Here is a 21,302-nt window from a genome sequence, read left to right on the forward strand (position 1 = left end):
CCAAGTTCTGAAGGAGGTAAACGAGCAGGACCTGTTGTGGTCAATGTTGTATGTACTTCATTGGAATGAGCGTGAATAAAAAGTGAGGGCAAACATGCAGCCTTAGGAAGAGATTCTGAGGGAGCTGATAGAGGGAATACTGCCTGGCAAACTTGGCATCCATGTGTGCTAGGCTTCATCTTGCAAAAAAAGCATGTATCAGGAAACAATTCGGAAGCCTCTGTGAACATAGCTTTATCCACTGCTTGAGGGAGAGCTTTTCCAGTTTATGCTCACAGTGGTCAAAGGGGTTAGATGGAATATACAATAGGGAGGGGGAAGGGAGGGGCCAGGCAAGGCAAGATCTCTGTCTCAGGCCATAGCATCTTGTCAGATTATTCCTCTGGATAGAGGAAGTGGAGGCACTGGGATGCTAGAATGATGACTGGATTCTCTTTGTGTGTGCTTTCTATGGAGAGTGGCACTGTTATCATTAGAGTTTTGGTTGCGCTGAGAAGTCAGTGGTCATGGTCACAAAACTGTCAGTGCTGTATACACCAGTAGGCCTTAGCCCTTGAGCTCACTGTTAACGTGGGAAAGAAGATAAGACAATAAACAGACAGAAAGACCTTGAAAGAAAATGGTAGGTCAAGGAGGGAACACCTATCTATCTTCTCAGAGATGTTTAGAAGACATCAATCACCTTATTCTCTAAACCCCAAACAAAATTACAGAATGTCCTAGAGTTCAGAAGAATCACATATTTCTCTCTGCTCCCGTGGAATGACAGCTGTAGGTGAACTGAGTCTTAAACACATGATGGATAGAGGTATCTTCTTTCTTTTTTGGAAATCAGAGTCATTACTGAGAGAAACAGCTGGATGGAGGAAGGCTGGTTTGTGACATAAATTTAACTACAAGAACCACAGGTTTTTTCTAGGTGCCAGCTGTTTTGGAGACTCAGCTGAATAATTTTAAGTATTGGAGTTTCTTATCTAACACAGAATTCATAATTCTCTAGAGGAAGCCTATGCAGATCCCATGAGAAATGCCTTGTCCTTGGGGAAAGGGGCAGATACCTATCTATCACTGTGACATTCGCCTGAGAGGGTATATTCTTTCTATTAAGTTAGAGGCCCTGTTTTGGCCTCCTGTACTTAGATTACAGATCTTGTTCCGTGAGAGTCAGCATTCACAAATGCATTCCAAATTCTGCTTGATTTAATCAGCATAATTTTCTGTTTCTTAATGGATTGGCCTTTCCCTCTGGGAGCCAGGAACACTTCAGCTGCAGTGAGAGCAGGGAGGGCTCGCAGCAAACCTTCTGTAGATCTGCTGTTCAAGGTGTTTGCTCCCCACTCCTTCACCAGGAGCTCCTCATCTCAAGGTGCACTTCAACCCAGTGAAGCTTACAAGAGGTCCTCTCCCTTCTCATGGTCACCTCAGTGCTTCTGTAAATAGAGGCTCCTTATAAACTCTGTGTCATTTACTGACTGGCTCCTGTTTCTGCAGTGACCAGCAACAACCTTCACGAAGCAGTGTTATGCACTCAGACTGATGGAAAAATCATACTGTCACAAAACTCTCTCTTGGTTTCTTTCACTTCCTCCAGGACCTCACAGAGACTTGTCCTCCAAAGGCTGCAGCAGAGCTGCTTCAACACCTGAAGCAACAGAAGGACCTTGTCCCAGATGTTCCCCCACATCCCAATTTCTCTCCCACAGTTTGATAAATTTGGCTCATTCACAAGAAGAGAAACAAAGATGAGTCTATCACTCTTTATCTCTGTGCCTTGGGTTGCCCACCAATTAAAAAAAAAAGGCTAACAACAGGCATTTCACAGAATTATAGAATCATTAAGGTGGGAAAAGATCACTAAGATCATCTAGACAACCATCAGCCCACCTCCACCATGCCCAATAACCATGTCCCTCAGTGCCATGTCTACACAGTTGTCGTACATCTCCAGGAACAGTGACTCTCCCCACTTCCCTGGGCAGCCTATTCCAATGCTTGACCACTCTTACAGAGAATAAATTCCTTCTAATATCCAACCCAAGGACCAACTTGCATTTGCACGCCTCTGAGGGGCGCTGTGTGAGATTAGTTAATGTGTGTAAAGCATTCTGTAATGGCTTGGAATGTTATAATGAAAAGTTTGAGCAGAATAGGAAAAAGGGATCACCCTCAGAGGGAATGTGATGCTGAGCCTTAATCTTATGGTAAGAGCTGTTCTAAGAGCAGCAGGGCTGTGTTCTGAGCTCACTTCTAGCACTGATAAAAATGTTATATTGAGGAAAACAGGAAAGTCACCAGCTGTGGAAAGTGCCATTCACATTGAAGTAAGGTTCTTCCTTTCCTCAGAAGGAAAATAAGTAGCTGTGGTGCAAGCAGTGCCTGGCTGACATGACTTTTGGCACACAGGCAGGGAGCAGGAAACCTGCTATGCTGCTATTACACAGCACAAACAGTGCATCGGGTCTGCAGGCAGCTGTGAGTGAGTCTGTGGGACTATGCAAAGGGCATTAAAAGAGGCACTATCAGTGGCCCAGATCTTAAAACATCATGACTCAGGTTTCATTACCATGAAATTTGCTTAAATGCTCGACATTTCCTACAAGTAGCAGTTGTGGTGAGGGGTTCCCCCTGCCTTCTACCTTCAGGGTCCTGACTCGGTAAGTCCTTTATTTGCAAACCTGAACATTGAAAACCTTCTGAAGAAATAAATGAAAGTTGGATTTCTCACATAAGTAGCCAATGTCAGAAGCCGAGCTTTAATGCAAAGTAAAAAGAATTATAAGTATCAGTAGCAGAGCTACCAGTTTGCCAAAGTATCCCCTTTTCCTGGCAAAAGCTTTCTACAGGTGATGGGTTTGGGCTCTGGTCTGTCCCCGTCTCACAATGCACAGAAAGGGGCAATTCAATGAAAGGACATCCCTTATTTGTGAAATCACCTCCACTTAGCAAGGATTAGCTGCTCAGGTCCAGAGTCAGTGCAGACTTGTATTGATCTGCTGAGCAAGAAGCTTCAGAAATAGGCATGGCTTCCATCTGTCCTCACATTTTTGTATCAACACACTGTTGCTCGATTGCTTTCCTGTTACAACAGCAATATTTCCAGCAGCCAGAAATAGACTGAGGAGGTGAGGCACCCAATCAGTCTGAAAGCCAAAGAGCTTAATCTGTTCTGTAATTAGGTTTTAAAAATACGTGGTCACATCTGGACAGCAAAGCAAGGTGTGTATTTTCCTCTCTTTCCCTCCTTTTCCTTGTGACAGGTATGGCTATATGATGCACTGTCAGAGGGCTAAGGTCATGTTTGCTTTGATCTGATAACAAATTGTATAATAAGAACTGCTTGACGTTCAAGAGAAAACTTGCTTGCTTTAACCTGTGGTTTATCATCACAGGTGGAAACAAGGATCACCTCAGGAACAAGACAAGTGAAGGACATTTTGCAGGAGCCAAATTCCAGACAACTGGTCTAGTCTGCAGCAACAGCAAAAAGAAAACAAACAAAAGCAACAGCTTTCCATATAGCTTCCAGCTACCTCTGGTACAGGACATTGTGAAGGCTGTGAGGTGACGTGGGCTTGAAACCCAGCAAGTCCTAGGGTATGTTCTTACTTCTGCTACAGGCTTGCTTTGCAACTGCTTATTCGTTTCTGGAGAGGAAAGGAGGAGTTTGATCTTAGTTAAAATAAATTCCACAACGTATCACCTTAGGCAAGCTTCTGTATAAAGATAATGATGTTTACTCCTTAACTTTACGAGGGTATTGGGGCTGTTATTACAGCTGTAGCACTTTGACCGCGTAAATGCTGTGTTGTCATAATTTTCTCTCCTTCACTCCACTGTGTCTAAAGGAGGACTTTGAGATTTATTATTCTCAGCCATTCTTCATTCCTGGGTGTTGAAGACATCAAGAAATGGTGGTTGAACTAGCTGATCTTAGTGATATTTTCCAACCTTAACGATTCTGTGATTCTGCACTTGTATGAAATCATGCTCACCTGTTCCAAAAGTTTGTGGGTGAATATTAAATAAAATTCAGGCTTTGACGCCCCTTTGGTCCACGTTACTGCAACACTAGAAGAAAAGGCAACCGGGTGAGAGGCTGTGGCTCAAGGATGCATAATCCATTGCCTTTCTCTGGGTATCAGTGGACTCACAGAATCACGTGCTTGGAAAAGCTGCTCCTCTGAGACTGTTGATTTTCTCCATTTCAGGATCAATATTTTCAACGAACCGTGATTTCCTCCTTCAGGGACAGATTTCTACTCCAAATAAATATGGCTCATGTTCTGTCGTCTTTAGAATTGTAACCCACATTTTATTGCTTGGCATTAAAATGCTATTTTCAACACTACTATCTTAACAAAGTCAGAGCTTGCATTTACTTTGTGACTCGGATGCAAGTACAGGACTCCTATACATCCCCTTTGAATACTGCCAGAAATTCTGATAGATAAAACAGTCCCCCACTTAAAAGATTGCTTAAGAAGTCCGTGGGGTTTTTTTAAATGCTTCCACTCTTTCTATTTGAAAACCTCAAGAGTCTCAAATGAAATTCTGGCCTGAGCAGAGGTCCCATTGCCTTGCTTTGTCACATTGCAGAATTGAATTGTCATCATTTTTTAATTATTTTTTAAGAAAGGAGAGAAAAGCAGCGGAGCATTCTGCTTCCCATTTGTTAAATACATAAATGAGACAGTCAGCCACAAGGGATTGGGACGGGAGGAGGGCTGGAAGAGAAATCTCAGTGGAAATTCAGTAATCCCATTTCTCTTTTAAAATAGCCTCGCAATAGTTTCAAAAGATGTTATTTATAGAGCACCACATGTAATAAGAGTTTAGCAAGTAAGGCAGGCGGAAGGCTTCAGTCTCAAAGCATGGCTCACTATTCAGTGAGCAAACTACTGAAGGCTGCCTGCAGCGTTTTAGCATCCCTGAATTCCCATCCTTGCCTGCACGTTCTTACCCTCTCATCACCTCTGTGTTGGCAGATCCGACTGAAAAACTAACCCTGGTGGTATGTTTTGGTGAGATAAGTTCCTCGGTCTGATTCATCACCCAGAAGCACAAGGGCAGTGGCACGAGGCAGGGGTGGCTGTAGTGGGAGCAAGGAATGTCACGGCGTCTGCTTCAACTACTGGCAATGCTGACAGGCTGGTCCCGCTGATTTCTTCATCCCAGGGCAGGCTTCACTTGGACACGGTGAGTCATTCCTTTGCTAAATGGAACTATTCACAGTGAAGGGAGCCTAAGGTTGTCCCCAGTCTTCGTGATTCTTGTGGTAAACATGTTATCCATGAGAGAACCTCAGCATCCTTTTGGAAAGGTCAAGTTAGCTTGAACCCCTCCTTGCTGTGGTGGAAAAAGAGAACGAGAAGCAGATCCTCACAGCTCAGAAAAGCTGAAAACAAACAGAACCTCTTGCCCATAACAACAACATTACTTCTTAGCCTACTCACTGATAGTTTTTTTCAAATCTGATTCATCAGTCAGGGTCTGGGATGGACAGGGTGCTATCACATATGTCATTAAAGACCCAACTCCCTGGCTCTGATCAAACAGCAAAGAGCTCAGCAGGAGTGGATTTGTGAACATGGTATCACACCAGGGTTCTGATGGGACTGTGTAGGATGGTGGAAGAAGGATGGATAAGATTTGACAAGCAGATGACAGGACAGGGCTGCTCAGCCTGTGCTATGCCAAATGTATTGCATTATTTTTTTTCTTCTTTTTTTTCAGTAAAATTGTTTGCTGTTCATTCAGGGAAAAGCAGCTTTTAGTGGAACTTACCTGAAAAAAAGCATGCATCTCAGGAGGAGAGCAGCAGAGCATAGATCAGGATTAGGAGAACAAGGCAACTGAGGGGCAAACAGTTTTGGAAGGAAGGTTTTTGGTTGGAAGGCAAGCAGGGGAGAAGGAGGGAAAAGAAGGGCACAGGAAGCAAGAACGAGATGGAAGGACAGAGACAGACAAGACCTAAGGGCATATTCACATCATAGTAGCTGGGTTGCCGTAAACAACAATGAGTATTCTAGCTCAGCAATCCATCTCATTGTTACACCTTACCTGCTTAGCAGGCTGCTCGGTGTGCTCTGTAGGTGTAACCTGAATTGTGTCGGCCTTGCAAAGTGAAACAAAAGCCTTCAGGATGGTGCAGAAGGTGAGGGAAGAGCAAAGAAATGCATTTAAACCTGATGAGAAGTAAAGAGCTGGCTGAGAGATGGATTTTATGGCTGGTCAACATTTATTATGGAGAACAGGTGAGAGTTTGTGTGGCTCAAGACAGGAGGTTTTTTTCTGATTTTTTTAATGTATTGGCCACAAAGAGATCACAGTAAGAAGCTCACATGTTCCAACCAATGGAACATTTTAATTAAACAGAGGCTTGCTTCGGCATGATGCTGTGCAAGCTTCATTTTCAATCATCAAAGCTTCTTCTGTTCCCGTGCTACAGCAAATGTCCTTGCAGTTTCTTGAGGCTGGGAGAAGTGTCAGCACAGTTCTAAGGCAGAGCATGTGACTCCTGAGACTTGAGTCCTGCATGAGATCAAAGTCGTGTTGAAAGCCCTACACTCATGGGAAATCCTTTTCATAATTAACATTTACATAACGACTCATTTACTGGCCAAACACATGTTTACATTCTTCCACTCTGTTTCTTTAAGAGACAGTGCTGGCCAGAGGTTTTTCAGAGTACTGGAAATAGATCTGTGTTTTCAGCTACTCTCCATTTACCCATGAGATGTTTACTAAGTCTCTAAGGGGACAAATGCTCCTGCATCTCCTTCTGTCTGCCAAGGAACCTGGATGCATTCTGCATGTGTTGAGAGTATGTATTGGGGAGAGGTGATAGAGAACCTGTGGAGTGACAAACCATCCTACCTCCTCTCACCAATGGGAGCAGAAAGGAATCTTTGAAGAAAGGTGCCTTGCAAATGTTTGTCACCTAAGGAGGCCACAGCTCAGCAGGCTGAGTTGCAAACAGCACCAATAGCTCTGCCTTGAGGAAAGGCAGGATTTCTGCTTCCCATCTCACATCTTCAGGGCCTTTCCTGTCTTTGTGCCTCCCACTTCGGTGTTTCTTGTCTACAAAATGGGCTGCAGCAACCTTGACCCACTGAGTCTCAGATACATCTTGAAGACAGTGTCATGTCTATAAACACCCAAGTCTTAAAGTGTGGAAGCTAATACATGAGTATGATGTGGTCTAACTTGTTTCTGACTGCAGGTTCTCCCCAGCCTGGTTCACAGCCACGATCACTCAGGACAGCTACAACCTCATGGAAGATGATTTGGGGAATTATTCCCTAGAAGTGCTCGTGCTTTACTGCAGTTTCTGTTAGAGGCAAAGCATCTGTGCAGAGAAAAGTCAGCCCTGTGAGATGATGAGCTGTCCTTTCGAGGAAATGAGATGATCTGGATTAGAGAAGCACTGAAAGATATTTCCCTGTGATGCAATCTGGAAAAGTTCTTCAGGTAACAGTTTCTTCTAAAACTCTGAAATGACACATCTGGGAATGAGGCAAATCTTTACCACTGTATTCTTGAAAAAAAAAAAGAAAAAGTAGTAAGCATTTTCAAAAGCAGAAAAGATCAGTAAATAGTAAACTCCTTAGCTGGCTGTCCGAGCATTTTCCTCCGCTATAGAGGCCCATGTTCCTTCCAAACTAAGTTGAGCTGTCTGTGGAGAAGTGAATGACGAGAGTATCTGCCACGTGCACTAATTTCTTGCATAACCTTCATGACAGGAATTCAGATTGCAAGTTAAAGCTGTGAACCACAGGGAGGGTAACAGTGCTCTGTTCTAAAGGTGAATTTCTCTGTATTCAGACCCTACTGCTTCAGGGATAATCAATTTTACCTTTTTATGCCAGGACTGCTTTGAAGCCAGGATTTTCTTATTGGACTTATTTATTTTCAAGGATGTTCTTATTGGACTCTGGAGAATCCTTCATACATTTTCATGACTCTTGGGTGTATCTCCATTTCTAGACGTCAGTTTGAGAATGACACAAGTTGCAAAAGCTTTGCATCCCTCGGAACTCTACCCTTCAATTTGCACAAGAAAGCAGTTGTTCACTAAGACTCTGAAGTTCCATCATGCAAAGGCAGAGACTACATCTAGGCTAGACATTATAAGCACTAATAAATGTTTACTCAGTTGACATTTGTTCCTGTTTAATAGTTTATCCTGTGTTAATATTATAAATCTAACCTCACGGAAACCCATCCAATACAACTGGGTACACAGAAATTAAAAGCGGTGGTTTTTAAAATCTAAACATTTGAAATTGTTCATTTGAGTTGAAATACTTTGTGATTGCATTCTGCAATAGGAGATGGGATTCCCACAGCAACAGAGCTATTCACAGCAGCTGATGTTACTCTGTGTCAGTAAGAAGGCCAGGATTTGGCAAAAGTTGCTTACTGATCTCAATATATAAGTCATTTTCCTCCAGATTTTCATATCATGAAAATAACCACTTTCTCTTGGTCTTGTTTCTTTCAGTAGCTTTGAAACTGTGCTGCTCTGTTCTGTTAAAATATGTGGACTAATCTTTGGTAAACCAACATATTTGATTGAGTCGACTATGTTCTAATAACGTTTTGGGTTAGCACAGTTAGTTCATCTGCCAAGTATTACATTTTTCCTTTCCCCACAAAATCAGGACAAACTGTACGTCTCCTGCTGCATCCGAAGCCGATTTGGCTAACTTTCAGCTATGCTAATTAAAGAATACAGCAGTCCTATTTTTAACTAATTTCAAAATACTACAGATACACTGCTGGCAACTGAACTTGTCTTAATGCAAAACTGGTAAATTGTGCAAAAAGTTTTGCGGTTTGTTTTCTGTCGATTCACTTTCACATCACTCCACGCACTCACACCCGGATTCTTACCATAATGCTAAGAGATGCCAAACAGTTACAAAGACCACATCCAGCTTCAGGATAAGGCTTAAGAATATAGATTCGCATAAATTGCTGTAAACAGAATGCAGTGCAACAGAGGAGAAGGTAAATGAATAGCAACAGCAAAGCTTAAAAACCTTTTCTGGACAAAACAGTACAAGAACGATCTGTTATGATTTTTTTTCCCCTGATATTTCCACTTTATTTTTAAGTAATACTTACTAAATAGAGTTTATTAGCATTGAGCACTACAGCCATCAGGCTTTGAAGTATTCCAGACCTTCAAATATGAGTGGTACAATGCTCCAAGTGTGAAATGGTTTTCTTTTTCTTAATTGGAAAATAAAAGAATCAGGATCTGGCAGGCACTAACTTTGCAGTACCAACTCCTTACCTCTCACCTACACAGTTTATTCTTACACTGCATTGGTATTGCTGGCCATGCTCTTAGCTTACAGGGACAAAACCTATTCTGTTTGAAGTCAGCAGGCATTTTGCCATAGATTCAATAGGAACAGAATCTGGCATCTGAAAACTTAACTGAGTGCGATGAAATAAGGATCTGCAAAGTCTTTGATTTGTGGTTTCACCTGCCTACATTGCTCTGTTTTCTTTACAGCTGTTCTTAGTTAAATGTTCTTTCAGGCATCTGATCTTTCAGGTCAACAAAACGTTGCATAAAACCACTTATTTTTCCCTATTTCCTCCAACTGGGTTATGTAATGCGAATCAGTTCGATGCATCTGATAATCATTTCTGCTCTTTATCTTTCGCTGTTCTTTCGGATTGCAAGGGCTGAAAACCACAGGTGCACAAAGTGCTCATCAGCATTGCTTTTGTAGCTCTTCCCAGTCTCAGCTGCTGTTGCAATGCCTGAAGTCTTTAACAGTGAACAGGCTCTTGGAGAATGTTAAGAATGAACACCGACACATGCAGGGTTAGTGTTCAACTTGTGTGTATCCCAGGGCAATCTCAGAGACTATGAGCCTTTCTTTTGGATCATTTATTCCTTCTTTATTCCTACAGTAGCAAGCACTGCCAATATGTCTGGCTTTCCAATGAAAAGGGACACTGTATGAAAAGACAAGGGAGGGCTGAATTGATTACCAGAAAAACACAGAAAAAGAGGTCCAAAGAAAAACTGGATAGATGGATTCATCTATAATGAGTTAAGATCCTCTGCCACTCTTTGCTCCTGCTTTCAGGTAAAAATAACCAGCAAAGATTCCCAAGATTTTGTGATCCACGGGAGCTGACTTTGCTGGCCTGCAGCCCATTGCCGGTGCAGAGATTCATATCACACAATTTCCAACACAGTAGGCATCTTCTGATCTGAAGTCACTTAAGTTTGTTGCCATATTCTCTCTTGGCCTTAAACTGATATGGATTTACCAGCTGATTACCAAGGGAATTTTAGCCTTACTGGAGCCCCTCTCCCATTTCTGTGCTGTAAAGCTGGCAACTCACTTGTTCCCAGAATACCACCTTCTCTATTTTCTGGTACCTCAGACCCTTCTGCGAGCTGTGAGAATATTCACAACATAAAGCAAAGCTACAAGTATGTGTTCCCTCGATTTTTCTTTCTCCATTGTAGCATCCTCCTGAGGCCCGTGAGTTGGCAGAAAGGTGTGTGCCTTCATAGGATTGTGTAGGAAGTGCTGTGTCCCCACCATCTGCCACGAAGGCTGATGGCATCCTGGCCTGCATCAGGTAAAGCGTGTCCCCATGTATGTAGGACTGGTGAGACTGCAGCTTGAGTGTTGTGTTCAGATTTGGGCCCCTCACTACAAAGAGGACGTGGAGTTTCTCAAGTATGTGTAGGGAAGAGCAGTGAAGCTGGTGAAGGAACTAGAAAACAAGAGCCACAAGGAGTGGCTTAGGGAACTTGGGCTGTTCAGTCTGGAGAAGAGAAGGCTGAGGGGACACCTCATTGCTCTCTACAACTTCCTGAAAGAAGGTTGCTCTGAAGGTCAGTTGGTCTTTTCTCTCAGATGACAAGGGATAGGATATGAGGAAAGGACCTCAAGTTATACCAGGACAGGTTCAAACTGGACTTCAGGAAGAATTTCTTCATGGAGAGGGTGGTCAGGCATAGTAAGGGGCTGCCCAGGGCAGTGGTGGAGACTTCATCCCTGTAGGTATTTAAGAGACAAGTGGACACAGCTCTAAGGGATACGGTGATGATTTCTCAGTAGGTCTGGTGGATGGTTGGTCTTGGTGAGCTTGAAGATCTTTTCCAACCTAAATGGTTCTACGATTCTATGTTTCTGTTATTCATTCACATCTGCCCTGCATCTGTCCCTGGCCTCAGTGAAGGAAACAAGCAGAACATATAATCCGATTACTTCTAGACAGGGGTCATGGCTGAAGCACGTTATCAAGGCAGACCTGCACTGCTGCTGCTCAGAAAACATTGCTTTTTGGGACCTGAGAAATAAAACTAGGAAACATAATATGACACAGAAGGCAAGAACAGTCACTCCTATATTACTTCTAATTCTTTGTTTCTCAGATCATGAAAAAGAAAGCAGCTTAAATACGAAGATATTTCTTCTTTTTTGCATTTCCTTCACTTCTCTGAATGAAAAGCACTTTCATTTATGTACGAATGTGTGCTGGAGTGACTTAGGACAAATCCTGTATTGATTTTATGATTCAGAATAGCTTATACACCATCGGGACATCGGGAGGCATTTAGTTAATGTCCTCCTCAGTACAGCAGTTTGATTTAATCAGCATGATGCCTGTCCACGTGTAAATGCAGTCACTGACCTCTGAAGCACAGAGCCAAACACTGATAGCCTCACTCACTACAGAGCAAGATTCCGATCTCACATCAAGACCAGGCAGTGCAACCTACCTCTGCAAGGCTTGAAATCAACTCATTGGCATAAATGGTTTTATTCAGCTGAGGAAGAGAACCATGATTTACTTTTGCTGCACAGGTTTGGACCTGAGAATACTTTCACACGTAGGTTTTCCTTTGGGTGAGAAGCCCCATTCAAGTCAGCATTGGCAGGACTGGACCCAGCTATTTACTCTGTATAGTTGGCATTGCCAGCATCAACATTTTTGTTTCAGCTCCACATCAAAATTCATGTGGGTGTAAAGCTTTCCCAGACATAGAGCACAAGCACATGAATCTCAACATTAATGAGGGAATCTATTAAGCTCTGCTGCACGTATATGTGTGCAAGAGTGTGAGCTTAAGTACTAATTATAGCTTGGCAGCAGGTTGAAGTGGCTGTTCAATTCATACCCTGTATTTTCGTCTGCTTATAACTTTTCTTAAAACCATTCCTTTGGGGCTGAAGTGTGTTATGCTTGCTGTTGGCTCAGAGGTGGCTGAAGAAAATGATAGGAGCTGCTTCCGAGTTACATGAGCCTGAAAGGAATGCAGTTCCTCCTGCACTCACACTGCTGGCTGCATGCTTGTGAACTGGCAGGGGAGTGAAATGAATGACAGTGCCCTCTCTGAAGCTCCCAGAGAAGGATTCTTATCAAATGCTATCTCCTGCCAAGTCTCATGAACGCTGCCAGTCTGGAATGATGATGAGAAGAGCACTTGGCAGTAAGGCTCTAGCTTTCAACACGAAATTACAGGGAAGGGATGGCACTAGCTGGGGCCAGGCCGCTTGTTTTTCTTGTGTGAAAGACAACCTCCGTAAATTTTTTGGAAGCATATCGGTGCACTTATTACCATGTGCAAAACTTGTGCTCCCCTTGGAGCATCTGAGTGAGTTACTGTAAGACTGCCCTGCCAAGAAAGAAAGTGTAAAAAAAAGTCTTCAGAAAACAGCAGCAGGGGTGCATTAGGAATGCTTGCTGATGGGCAATGGGCTGCAGATACAGGGGACGGCATACCTCTCACTTTACAGAGGTGTCAGTGTTTAACAAGTCCACTGGAAAGTGTGAACAAAATGTAGGGCAGCTTGTTTCCTTTCTATCTCACACTCCAAAAGGCATTTGTTACATGCATTTGTCTTGCAGGTAGCAATCCTGGTTTTGCAGACATTTGCTTCTAGCATTAATGACAAGATTGCTTTTGCAGTGTGTTAAGTCTCAAGTCAGGGCAGGGAGACAAAGGTGCTATAACACATAATGGAATTCACAACTATCATACTTGTTTTCCAGCTCTCTACTTAGATTATATGTCATGGGAGCTCCTACTTAAATAACCTACTCCTGAATGAACACAGTAAAATTACTTCTGATCACTCTTCTGCTATGATACAGCACTGACTGACTTTTCTCCCTTTCCACCTGCTTTTCTCATGTCATAATTATGTTAGCTTCTGGGCAGCTGCTTTATTCCTTAACAAAGTCAGCTTCCTTTGGGAGCATTGAATAGCAGGGTCATTGACTACCGGTTAAGTGAAGCTGAGTGAGGAGGTGGCACAAGCCGCAGGGCTCAGAATAGCACTCATGAGGAAGGATGCTGGATATCGTTCTTACATGGAGAAGTACAAATAGAGAAATGTGAGAGCAATGAAAGAAATGTTAAAGCTGGCACCATTTCCAGAAAGAGTAAAGTAAAGAGAAATAATAAAAAAAAAACCTTTTGCTTGGTGCATAGAGTCAGAGAATCATAGAATCATTAAGGTTGGAAATAAAAACTAAGATCATCTGGTCCAGCCATCAACCCATCACTGCTGTACCACTGAGCCATGACGTCCCTAATCTTCAACTATGTACTTGAGGAAGCTGGCTTTGTCTGCAGGGACAAGAGCTCTGAACCAGAGTGAGGACAGTGAGGGCCTAGAAGAAAAGCAGGTGCTGTGGGAGGAACGCAAAGTAATGGGTAATCTCAGCAGGAACATTTTGGATAGGCTCAAGAACAGCGTTTAGGTAGAAGAAAGTGATGTATCTGAAGCAGGAATGAACTGAGCATGGAATAACAACCATTGGAACTGAAAGGAAGGGTCTGAGCACTTACAATGTGAGGGACCGGAAACAATTTCATATGAACTGAATATAAGAGAGGCAAAAATAAAAGCTGGTGGGCCATCACATCACGTGTGGGCAGGAGGAATGTTGAGGGTGTACATGAGCACATTTGGAGTAGTAGAAAGGGGTATCCATTTTGCAATACTCTAGTGGTCATGCTTCTCCCGAATGTAATCTGGCCACTTGGCAAACCCCTGCTGGCTCCACGGTCATGTTGGCAGCATGAATGAGTAATGAGAACCACATACCTGGGCTACTCTATTTCATTACACCACTAACAAGTGTCACTTTAACCACAATCTTTCTAAGTCACAGCTTCTTAAAAACATGTTTATCTTTCTCTCAGAGGGGTTACAAATGCAAGCTAACTATTGTCCATAAAATTCTTTCATGAGTTGCTATGGTGACACAAATTATATTGAATTTTTGTTATAGTCAGGCTGCAGTATTATTCTAAATGTCTTTCACAGAGAAAACGATGTTAAATAAATCTTCGCCAAACTCTTTGAGAATGGTGTTGAAATTATTACGCTGCAGTTAAATGAGCAGTACTCTACTAGGTCAGGCAAAACCAGGATATTCAAAAGGGCATCAGTAACCTTCGGCTGTATTAATAAACCACCTCTGTTAGAGAAGGCAACGCGCCATCAGTGAGAGGTCTGCTTCTAGATGTGCAGCTGCTCTGGAGTTGCCCAGAGGTAAACCAGAGATGAACTATGACAGGCATACATCATGGCTAGCTACATTTGGGAAGCCAGAGAGTTGGTGTTTTCTGTTTCCTATTCTTTCCTATATATTCTGACTCAAACAGATGCTAAATTCCTGGACTGACATTCCGCTTTCCTTAAAAGTTAGGGAAGATACTATAATCCTTAGCAGCAAATAAATCTACAGTGATCCCTGAAATGGGCCATAGGAAATGTCTTGATCCTGATGTGTTCTCAAACCATTTATAAAGCACTGAAACACCATTTCCTATCACATTCAGCTAGACTCACTGCCTCTGGATTTCCTCTGCATTGCCTCTGCACCCTATCACTGTCACTCTTAACCATCCCCCTCAGCCTTTCCACCCCATTCTATTGAAATAGCTCCATTTCAGTATTTTCTGACTCCACAATTTTTATTCATCAGCCCTCTACACTTTCCAGATTACAGTTGCTGGTTTCTTTTGTTGCTGTTTCTAGGTACGCCTTTTTAGCCTTAGCAATAAGCCTGCTACACCCTAAAAGCATGTGCACAACTCTGTGCCTTTCCAGTTCTGTACCTCAGAAGGGTTGATTTCTAAGTGATCTGAAATTCAGCCAAAACACCTCCTTTAAACCTGAAGCTATGCCCTGTAAACAATGACTCCAAACCACAGCTTTCCTAATAGTTTGCTGAACATTCGCAAGAGCATGAAGTGTGGAGGAAGGCACAGATGCCAGCAGCACTGTGAGCATTAAAGCACACAGTTGGACTGCAGACATTACGGAGTAGAAGGCATAACACAGAGTAGAAACTGCACTGTTGCAAGAAAGCAATATACATAATAAATTACAGAGGTCACGCTGAGGCAAGATTTTCAGAATTGCAGAGTACACGTAGGGAGAATCAGCCCTGTCAGCTGGCCTGTCCTTTCAGCATAGCTGGATGCCAGTGACCGCTGACACTTTCAGGAGCTTGAGAATGCAAGATGCAGCATTTTTCAGGAGCTGAATCCATACTCTGGAACAACTCTTCACAAGAGAAAAGAATGTTGTTTAGGTTTGCCACTTGACTAAATATAGGACTCATTTCTTTGGATTAGTTTCTTTCTTTCTCAAGCACGCCCAGACAAAAAACAAAAACAAATGAGATATAAACTAATCAAACTTGTTTTCTTCAGGTTGGAAAGGAAAAGAGATTAATATTTTGATTTCAATTTCCACATCTTTGGGAGGTGCTCAGATATTATCTAACACAGTGCTTCAAGGTCCTCACTGTAAAGGTACCAAATGTCTCCCAAGTAATTCAAAAGCAACAAACAATTACAAAAATAAGCCCTCCCAACAACTTCTCTCTTGTTTCTAATTAAGAACAAAAATAATGAGTAAAATTTTTAACTGAGTGGGGTTAAACTCTAAGATTTCTGTGTTTACAAAGGGAGATAGAAAAGTTTAACTTATTTTGGGTTTTCGAACCTTTAAAACCAAGGTCACTTTTTGTCCCCTTAGGAATGAGACGTTTTGTCCAAATCTGGTCTCAGTAACTTGTACAGTCAAAAGCTTTCTCTCTTTGGATAGTTCCACTATTCTTGGAGAAAGCAATGGGCATAATCAGAGAAGAACCAACGGAGCTTAAATTACACAGGCTAATTCCATGGACCTTTTCCAAATAGCAAGCAAGACTTCTTGAAGAAGGGTGTTGAAATCCTGGTCCTAGAAGAAGTCGGAATAAAAAAATACCAGCAGCATCAAAATAAATTCAGCTTGGAAAGCAAATGGGATCCTGCGCTCCATCAGAAGAAGGGTGGCCAGCAGGGATGGGGAGGTGATTGTCCCTCTCTACTCTGCTCTTGTGAGGCCCCATCTGGAGTGCTGTGCCCAGGTCTGGAGCTCCCAGTACAAGAAAGACAGAGAGCTGTTGGAGAGGGTCCAGAGGAGAGCCACAAAGATGATCAGGGAGCTGGAACAGCTCCCCTACAAAGACAGGCTGAGGGAGCTGGGCTTGTTCAGCCTGGAGAAAAGAAGGCTGCAGGGTGACCTCATTGCAGCCTTTCAGTACCTAAAGGGAGCCTACAAACAGGAGGGGAGTCAACTCTTTGAAAGGGTTCATAACTAAAGGACGAGGGGAAATGGTTTTAAGTTGAGGGAAGGAAGATTTAGGTTGGATGTCAGGGGGAAATTCTTTACAGAGAGAGTGGTGAGGTGCTGGAACAGCTGCTCAGAGAGGCTGTGGATGCCCCGTCCCTGGAGGTGTTCAAGGCCAGGTTGGATGGGGCCCTGAGCAGCCTGGTCTGGTATTAAATGTGGAGGTTGGTGGCCCTGCGTGTGGAAGGGAGGTTGGAGATTCATGATCCTTGAGGTCCCTTCCAACCCTGGCCATTCTGTGATTCTGTGAATTTAAATCTCCAGTTTACAATATAATTTGGAAACAGTACAAAAAGGTGGTGTATTCACAGTGATGCTGCTGTATCAACAGCCCACAGCAGTCTTAGTGTTTTTGTTGATGCGAAGTTTTATGCTAAAGCTGTCCTATCTCAGAGTCCATTGGTGTGGGTATTTGGAACTCGAAGAGCAGGTCAGGAGGAGCCAACAAATACAAATGTGGCATTATGAAGGAAGCAAGTTCTACATGTGCAAGCACTCCTTCCACAGACACAGCAATTACATTATTTGGGTCCAGCTTTCACCAGTTATCCTTCATCTGACACTGATTTTCAGCAAGCATTATGAAGAGATAATCCTACTTAGATATCCTGTCAGGCAGACCAAGCCGACCGTCGTTTGTATACCGCTTCTGTTTAAATTGCCTAATAAATCCTTCAGTGGCTTCACGGATCAGGGACATTTCCAAGAAGAATCATCAGGAGGCACTTCTGGGAGAGGAAGGATATTTGCCTGATGGAATGTTGTGGTTTTGCTGTGTTATTCGCTGCTGTAGGAGCTGGGAAGAGAAGAGTGCCCTGTTGGAAGAAGTAAAGGGTGCTCAGGGTGGCTGTGATTGCACCAGAACTGAACTCTGGTTGCTGCTCCTCGGTGCCTGTCGTTCTCCTCAGGGTCACCCAGCTGCCAGGTCCTGGGAGGTTCCTGAAGGAACGCTTGACTAACTTTTATGGAACGTGAAGCAACTTTGCACAAAATCCCGTAAGTCAAGGGCAGAGCCGCTGGGTAAATCCGAGAGCCCTGAGAAGCATTAGCTGAGAGGTAAAACGGAGGAAGGCTGATCGGGAAAGACCTGAAAAACACACTGTAGTTTATTGATTTATATATTTATGATGTAAATTTGAGAGCTTTCAAATAAGACCGAGGAGGACGAATGCAGCAACCACTCAGCTCCCAGCCTTCGGGAAGAGCTCTCCTTCACGTCTCCGTTGGCCAAGGTACCACACAAGGAATTTCCAAGGCACTTTCCAAGCCGAGGAACACAAAAATTTCCTCACAACTCCCGAGGTTTTATTTTACAACCCTTTCAAGCGCCACCCTGCAGACCACAGAGCGGGTACCCACGCCGACCCAACCTCTGTTTCCCCAGTGATACGACACAGAGCCGGGGGCCGTCCCCGCTTTCCTCCAGCTGCGCGGACCCTCCCGGCTGAAGGCAGGCAGCCCTCAACGGCCCCTCAACGGCCCCTCAGCGGCCCCCGCCCGCCGCACCCGCGCTGAGGGCAGCCAGGCACCACGTGACCCCGCCCCTTCTCGCGCCCGAGGAGCTCCGCACCGGGACTCGTCCGCTGTAGGGAAAGGCGGGAGGGGAAAGGGGGGGGGGGGGGGGCGCGAGGGGCGTGTCACGTGGGCGTGGCGCCGGGATCACGTGACGCGGGGCGGCCGGAAAGCTCCGAGGAGGAGCCGCGCTGCCGCCATTTTCCTGCGGCGCCCAGCGTGTGTCCCCTGTCCCCGGCCGAGCGGAAGGCGCAGGGGGAGGGGACGGCGGTTGGGGGAGGGGGGTGGGAGGAGGAGGAGGGGTCCCTGCTCGGGTGACAGGTCCGTCCCTGAGGGCGGAGCGGGGGCCGCCTGCGGCGCGGCGGGGCGAGGAATCCGTTCAGCTCCATCCCCCGGCGCAGTCCTCCCGTCCCGGCCCCCGAGGAAGGAGCGGCGCCGCGCTCCCTTCCAGCACCGCCATGTCCGGCCAGAGCCTCACCGACCGCATCACGGCGGCTCAGCACAGCGTGACCGGCTCGGCGGTCTCCAAAACCGTCTGCAAGGCCACGACGCACGAGGTCATGGGGCCCAAGAAGAAACACCTGGACTGTGAGTACACGAGGGGTGACGGCGCCAGGGCTCTGCTTGCGCTCCGAGCCGGGCTGCGGGGCCGCCTGTTCTCCCTCCGGCCTCGCGGGGACGTGGAGCGGCGGAGCTCCGTGCGCTTCGGCATAGGACGGTGTGGTTGGGGGGTGGGGGTGGGTGGGAGCGGGGACGTGGCGACGGAGAGCTTGGGAGAGGCTGCTCGCCGTGCGTGTGCCCGGCAGGAGAGGCCTTCCCGTGGGTTTCTTCTTTATGCATAGGGCTCTGAGCAGTGTAAGCTTCTGAAGGACGGCGCTTGCCCCGTTCCTCTTCCTCGGAGGACCGAGGGCATTGAGCAGAGGAATGGGATGTTATTTCCTCGCTTATTGGTCTGGTTGGTCTCTTGCTAGAGCACAATTCTTGAATTCTATAGAATTGGAGCCTGTCTCCAAGTTGGTCACTTCTCTTATTTCTCTCCCAGGTAGTCTACTAGGGGAAAAAAAAAAAAAACAAAAAACAACCAATACTTTCCCATCTTTTTGCTCCATATAATCTTCTGTGTGAAATGAGTGCTCAAGGGATTAATCTCTCTCTTGTCCTTTCTAGTCTCCCTAGCAGGGGGAGATGGGCCTAAGAGGGCTTCTTTAGATCTTCAGCACCTGAGTTCAGCATCCCATACAGCTTCTATTAAAACTAAATCCAAAGTGGGAAGTCTTAAAAGGTTTTCTCTGAATTCTGTTCCACCCGGTTGATTACAGTGAGCTCAGAAGTTCATATTAGTGCATGTTCCATTAAGCTGTGAGGTCATAGGGCGAAGGATGCACTTCAGTTGGGTACTTGAGTGTATCATGTCCATTTATTGTAGACCTGTCCTCCTCCATCTGTAAAGAAAGATACTAGAGAGAAACCTGTGGATGTGCCTTCTGTGTAAGTGCTTTGTCCCTTCCTCCCACCCACGTATGTGAGAAGGCTGACTCTTTGTGTATCTTGAATTTCTGCGTTGACTCCTCACTATGTCTAAATGACAAGACCAGATGATAGTAATAGTATACTGTAGTTACTACTTTTTTCTATCAAAATGTATCTGACTTGAAGCATAAAGAAACTCCTGGTTTATGAGTACCTGAGAGAGATATGGACCATTTTATAGAGTAGCCATGGAAAAGCTGCCTCTGTTTCTTGTTGCTATTCTCTCATCCATTTCATCTTTTGCTTCAAGACTGTGTTATAAATGACTATATGTGATTGGGTTCTTCTGTTCTTTGTTTGTTGTATTTTGTTTTGGGTCAGCTGGGGAGATCTGTGGGCTGTAGTTAACTTCATTCTCAGGTAGAGAAAGCACCTTGTTGTATGGCTGACGAATGAAGCCATGATGGTACTGGATTTCTCACAACAGAAAGGGAGGCTTCATGGTAAAACCTTTAAGTTTATCTTGGAGTAGTAGAAAAAACATAGTTCCAGGACCGTCCAACTGACCCATCAGCTGCTCTTCAGAGTTGTGTGTGTTTATTCAAAGGTGGTGTTCTGAAAATGTTTGCAGGGGGATGTCCTAATCAAGACCTGTAGAATACTGTTCTGGAGGGGTGCTTGTTATACTTAGAACACATCGGAAAGCAGTGTCTGGTGATTGCTGGATGAGAGGACTGCTTCCTTATTTCCTGTCTGCTCTGGATTGAGAACTTCCCAGTTCCTGCTTCCTTCTTGGATGATTCTTTTTTTTTCAGAGTGATGTGAACTTATTTTCCATTAGCTTTACTACTATCACTACTTTTCCAAACAGTAAAAATAGATCCTGAGAAGATCAAGTTTTGTGTGCTGCCTCTAATAAGTTTCTTGGGAATCTCTGGTCCTGCCATCAGGAAATGACACAGTTCCATATTTTGGAAGTCTTCTTTGTTCGTACTGTTTATGGTTGCATGGTTAAAAATAAATGCTTTTTTTTTTTTTTTTTCAGAAGCTGTTATTCAAGCCCCACCTCTGGGTCATTTGCACATACTTTTTTAAAAAATAGTTTAATTCTTTTAACTGCTAAATAAATCCGAAATGCTGACCTCTCACTGTGAACAGCAGTATACCAGTCTCCCATGGGCAGCATCCCTCTAGAATATTTAAAAATATCTTAAACTTTCAAAACTTGATTTGCTGAAGCCCGTCTCCAGACTTTAGACAAGTTAATGAGTTACGTTTTCTGAGACTCTCCTGGAGTTAAGCCTTACTTTTGTAGTGTTTTCTGTGGTTGTTGCATATTCTTCTTGATGTGGTATATGCGTTACTTATGCAGACTTCTAATTCTGTGGCTGTCCTATTTCTGAAACTTTCTTGTTTAAGCTTGAGCTGTCATGAGCACATTGAAGTAGCCCAGCCTTGCACTAACCCGTATAACTGGGAAAAATGTAAAACAAATGCCTGTATGTGTGAGCATTCCAACTCTAATTTATCTTGTTCTTGATTGCCTATGGAGTTCCAGAACTGAAGGGCTTCCCTTACTGTATTTCTATGTTCCCTCAGTGACTGCAGTCTTAATAGCTAGAGTGTAAAAAGTCA

The 21,302-nt window shown here is 44.2% G+C and overlaps 1 protein-coding gene and 1 long non-coding RNA gene across 7 annotated transcripts in view; both read left to right on the forward strand.

Moving 5' to 3' along the window:
- Window positions 1-3,380: 3,380 nt before the first annotated feature.
- On the forward strand, window positions 3,381-8,129 carry LOC128074665 (uncharacterized). The gene is made up of 3 exons (XR_008203261.1): window positions 3,381-3,594; window positions 4,986-5,196; window positions 7,223-8,129. It is a non-coding gene; the product is annotated as an uncharacterized LOC128074665 (long non-coding RNA).
- Window positions 8,130-18,501: 10,372 nt separating this feature from the next.
- The window catches only part of PICALM (phosphatidylinositol binding clathrin assembly protein), a 63,854-nt gene continuing 61,053 nt past the window's right edge, over window positions 18,502-21,302 (forward strand). For 3 of the 6 annotated variants that reach the window (XM_052669812.1, XM_052669823.1, XM_052669833.1), the window contains exon 1: window positions 18,506-18,785. In XM_052669812.1, the coding sequence (XP_052525772.1) occupies window positions 18,656-18,785 (130 nt within the window). In that variant the 5' untranslated portion in view covers window positions 18,506-18,655. Of the gene's footprint in view, window positions 18,786-21,302 lie in introns of all 6 variants that reach the window. The other 3 variants (XM_052669844.1, XM_052669815.1, XM_052669818.1) reach the window with 3 other exon arrangements.

This window comes from Tympanuchus pallidicinctus, unplaced genomic scaffold (genome assembly GCF_026119805.1).
Source record: "Tympanuchus pallidicinctus isolate F22 unplaced genomic scaffold, pur_lepc_1.0 scaffold11, whole genome shotgun sequence".
Lineage (NCBI taxonomy): Eukaryota > Metazoa > Chordata > Aves > Galliformes > Phasianidae > Tympanuchus > Tympanuchus pallidicinctus.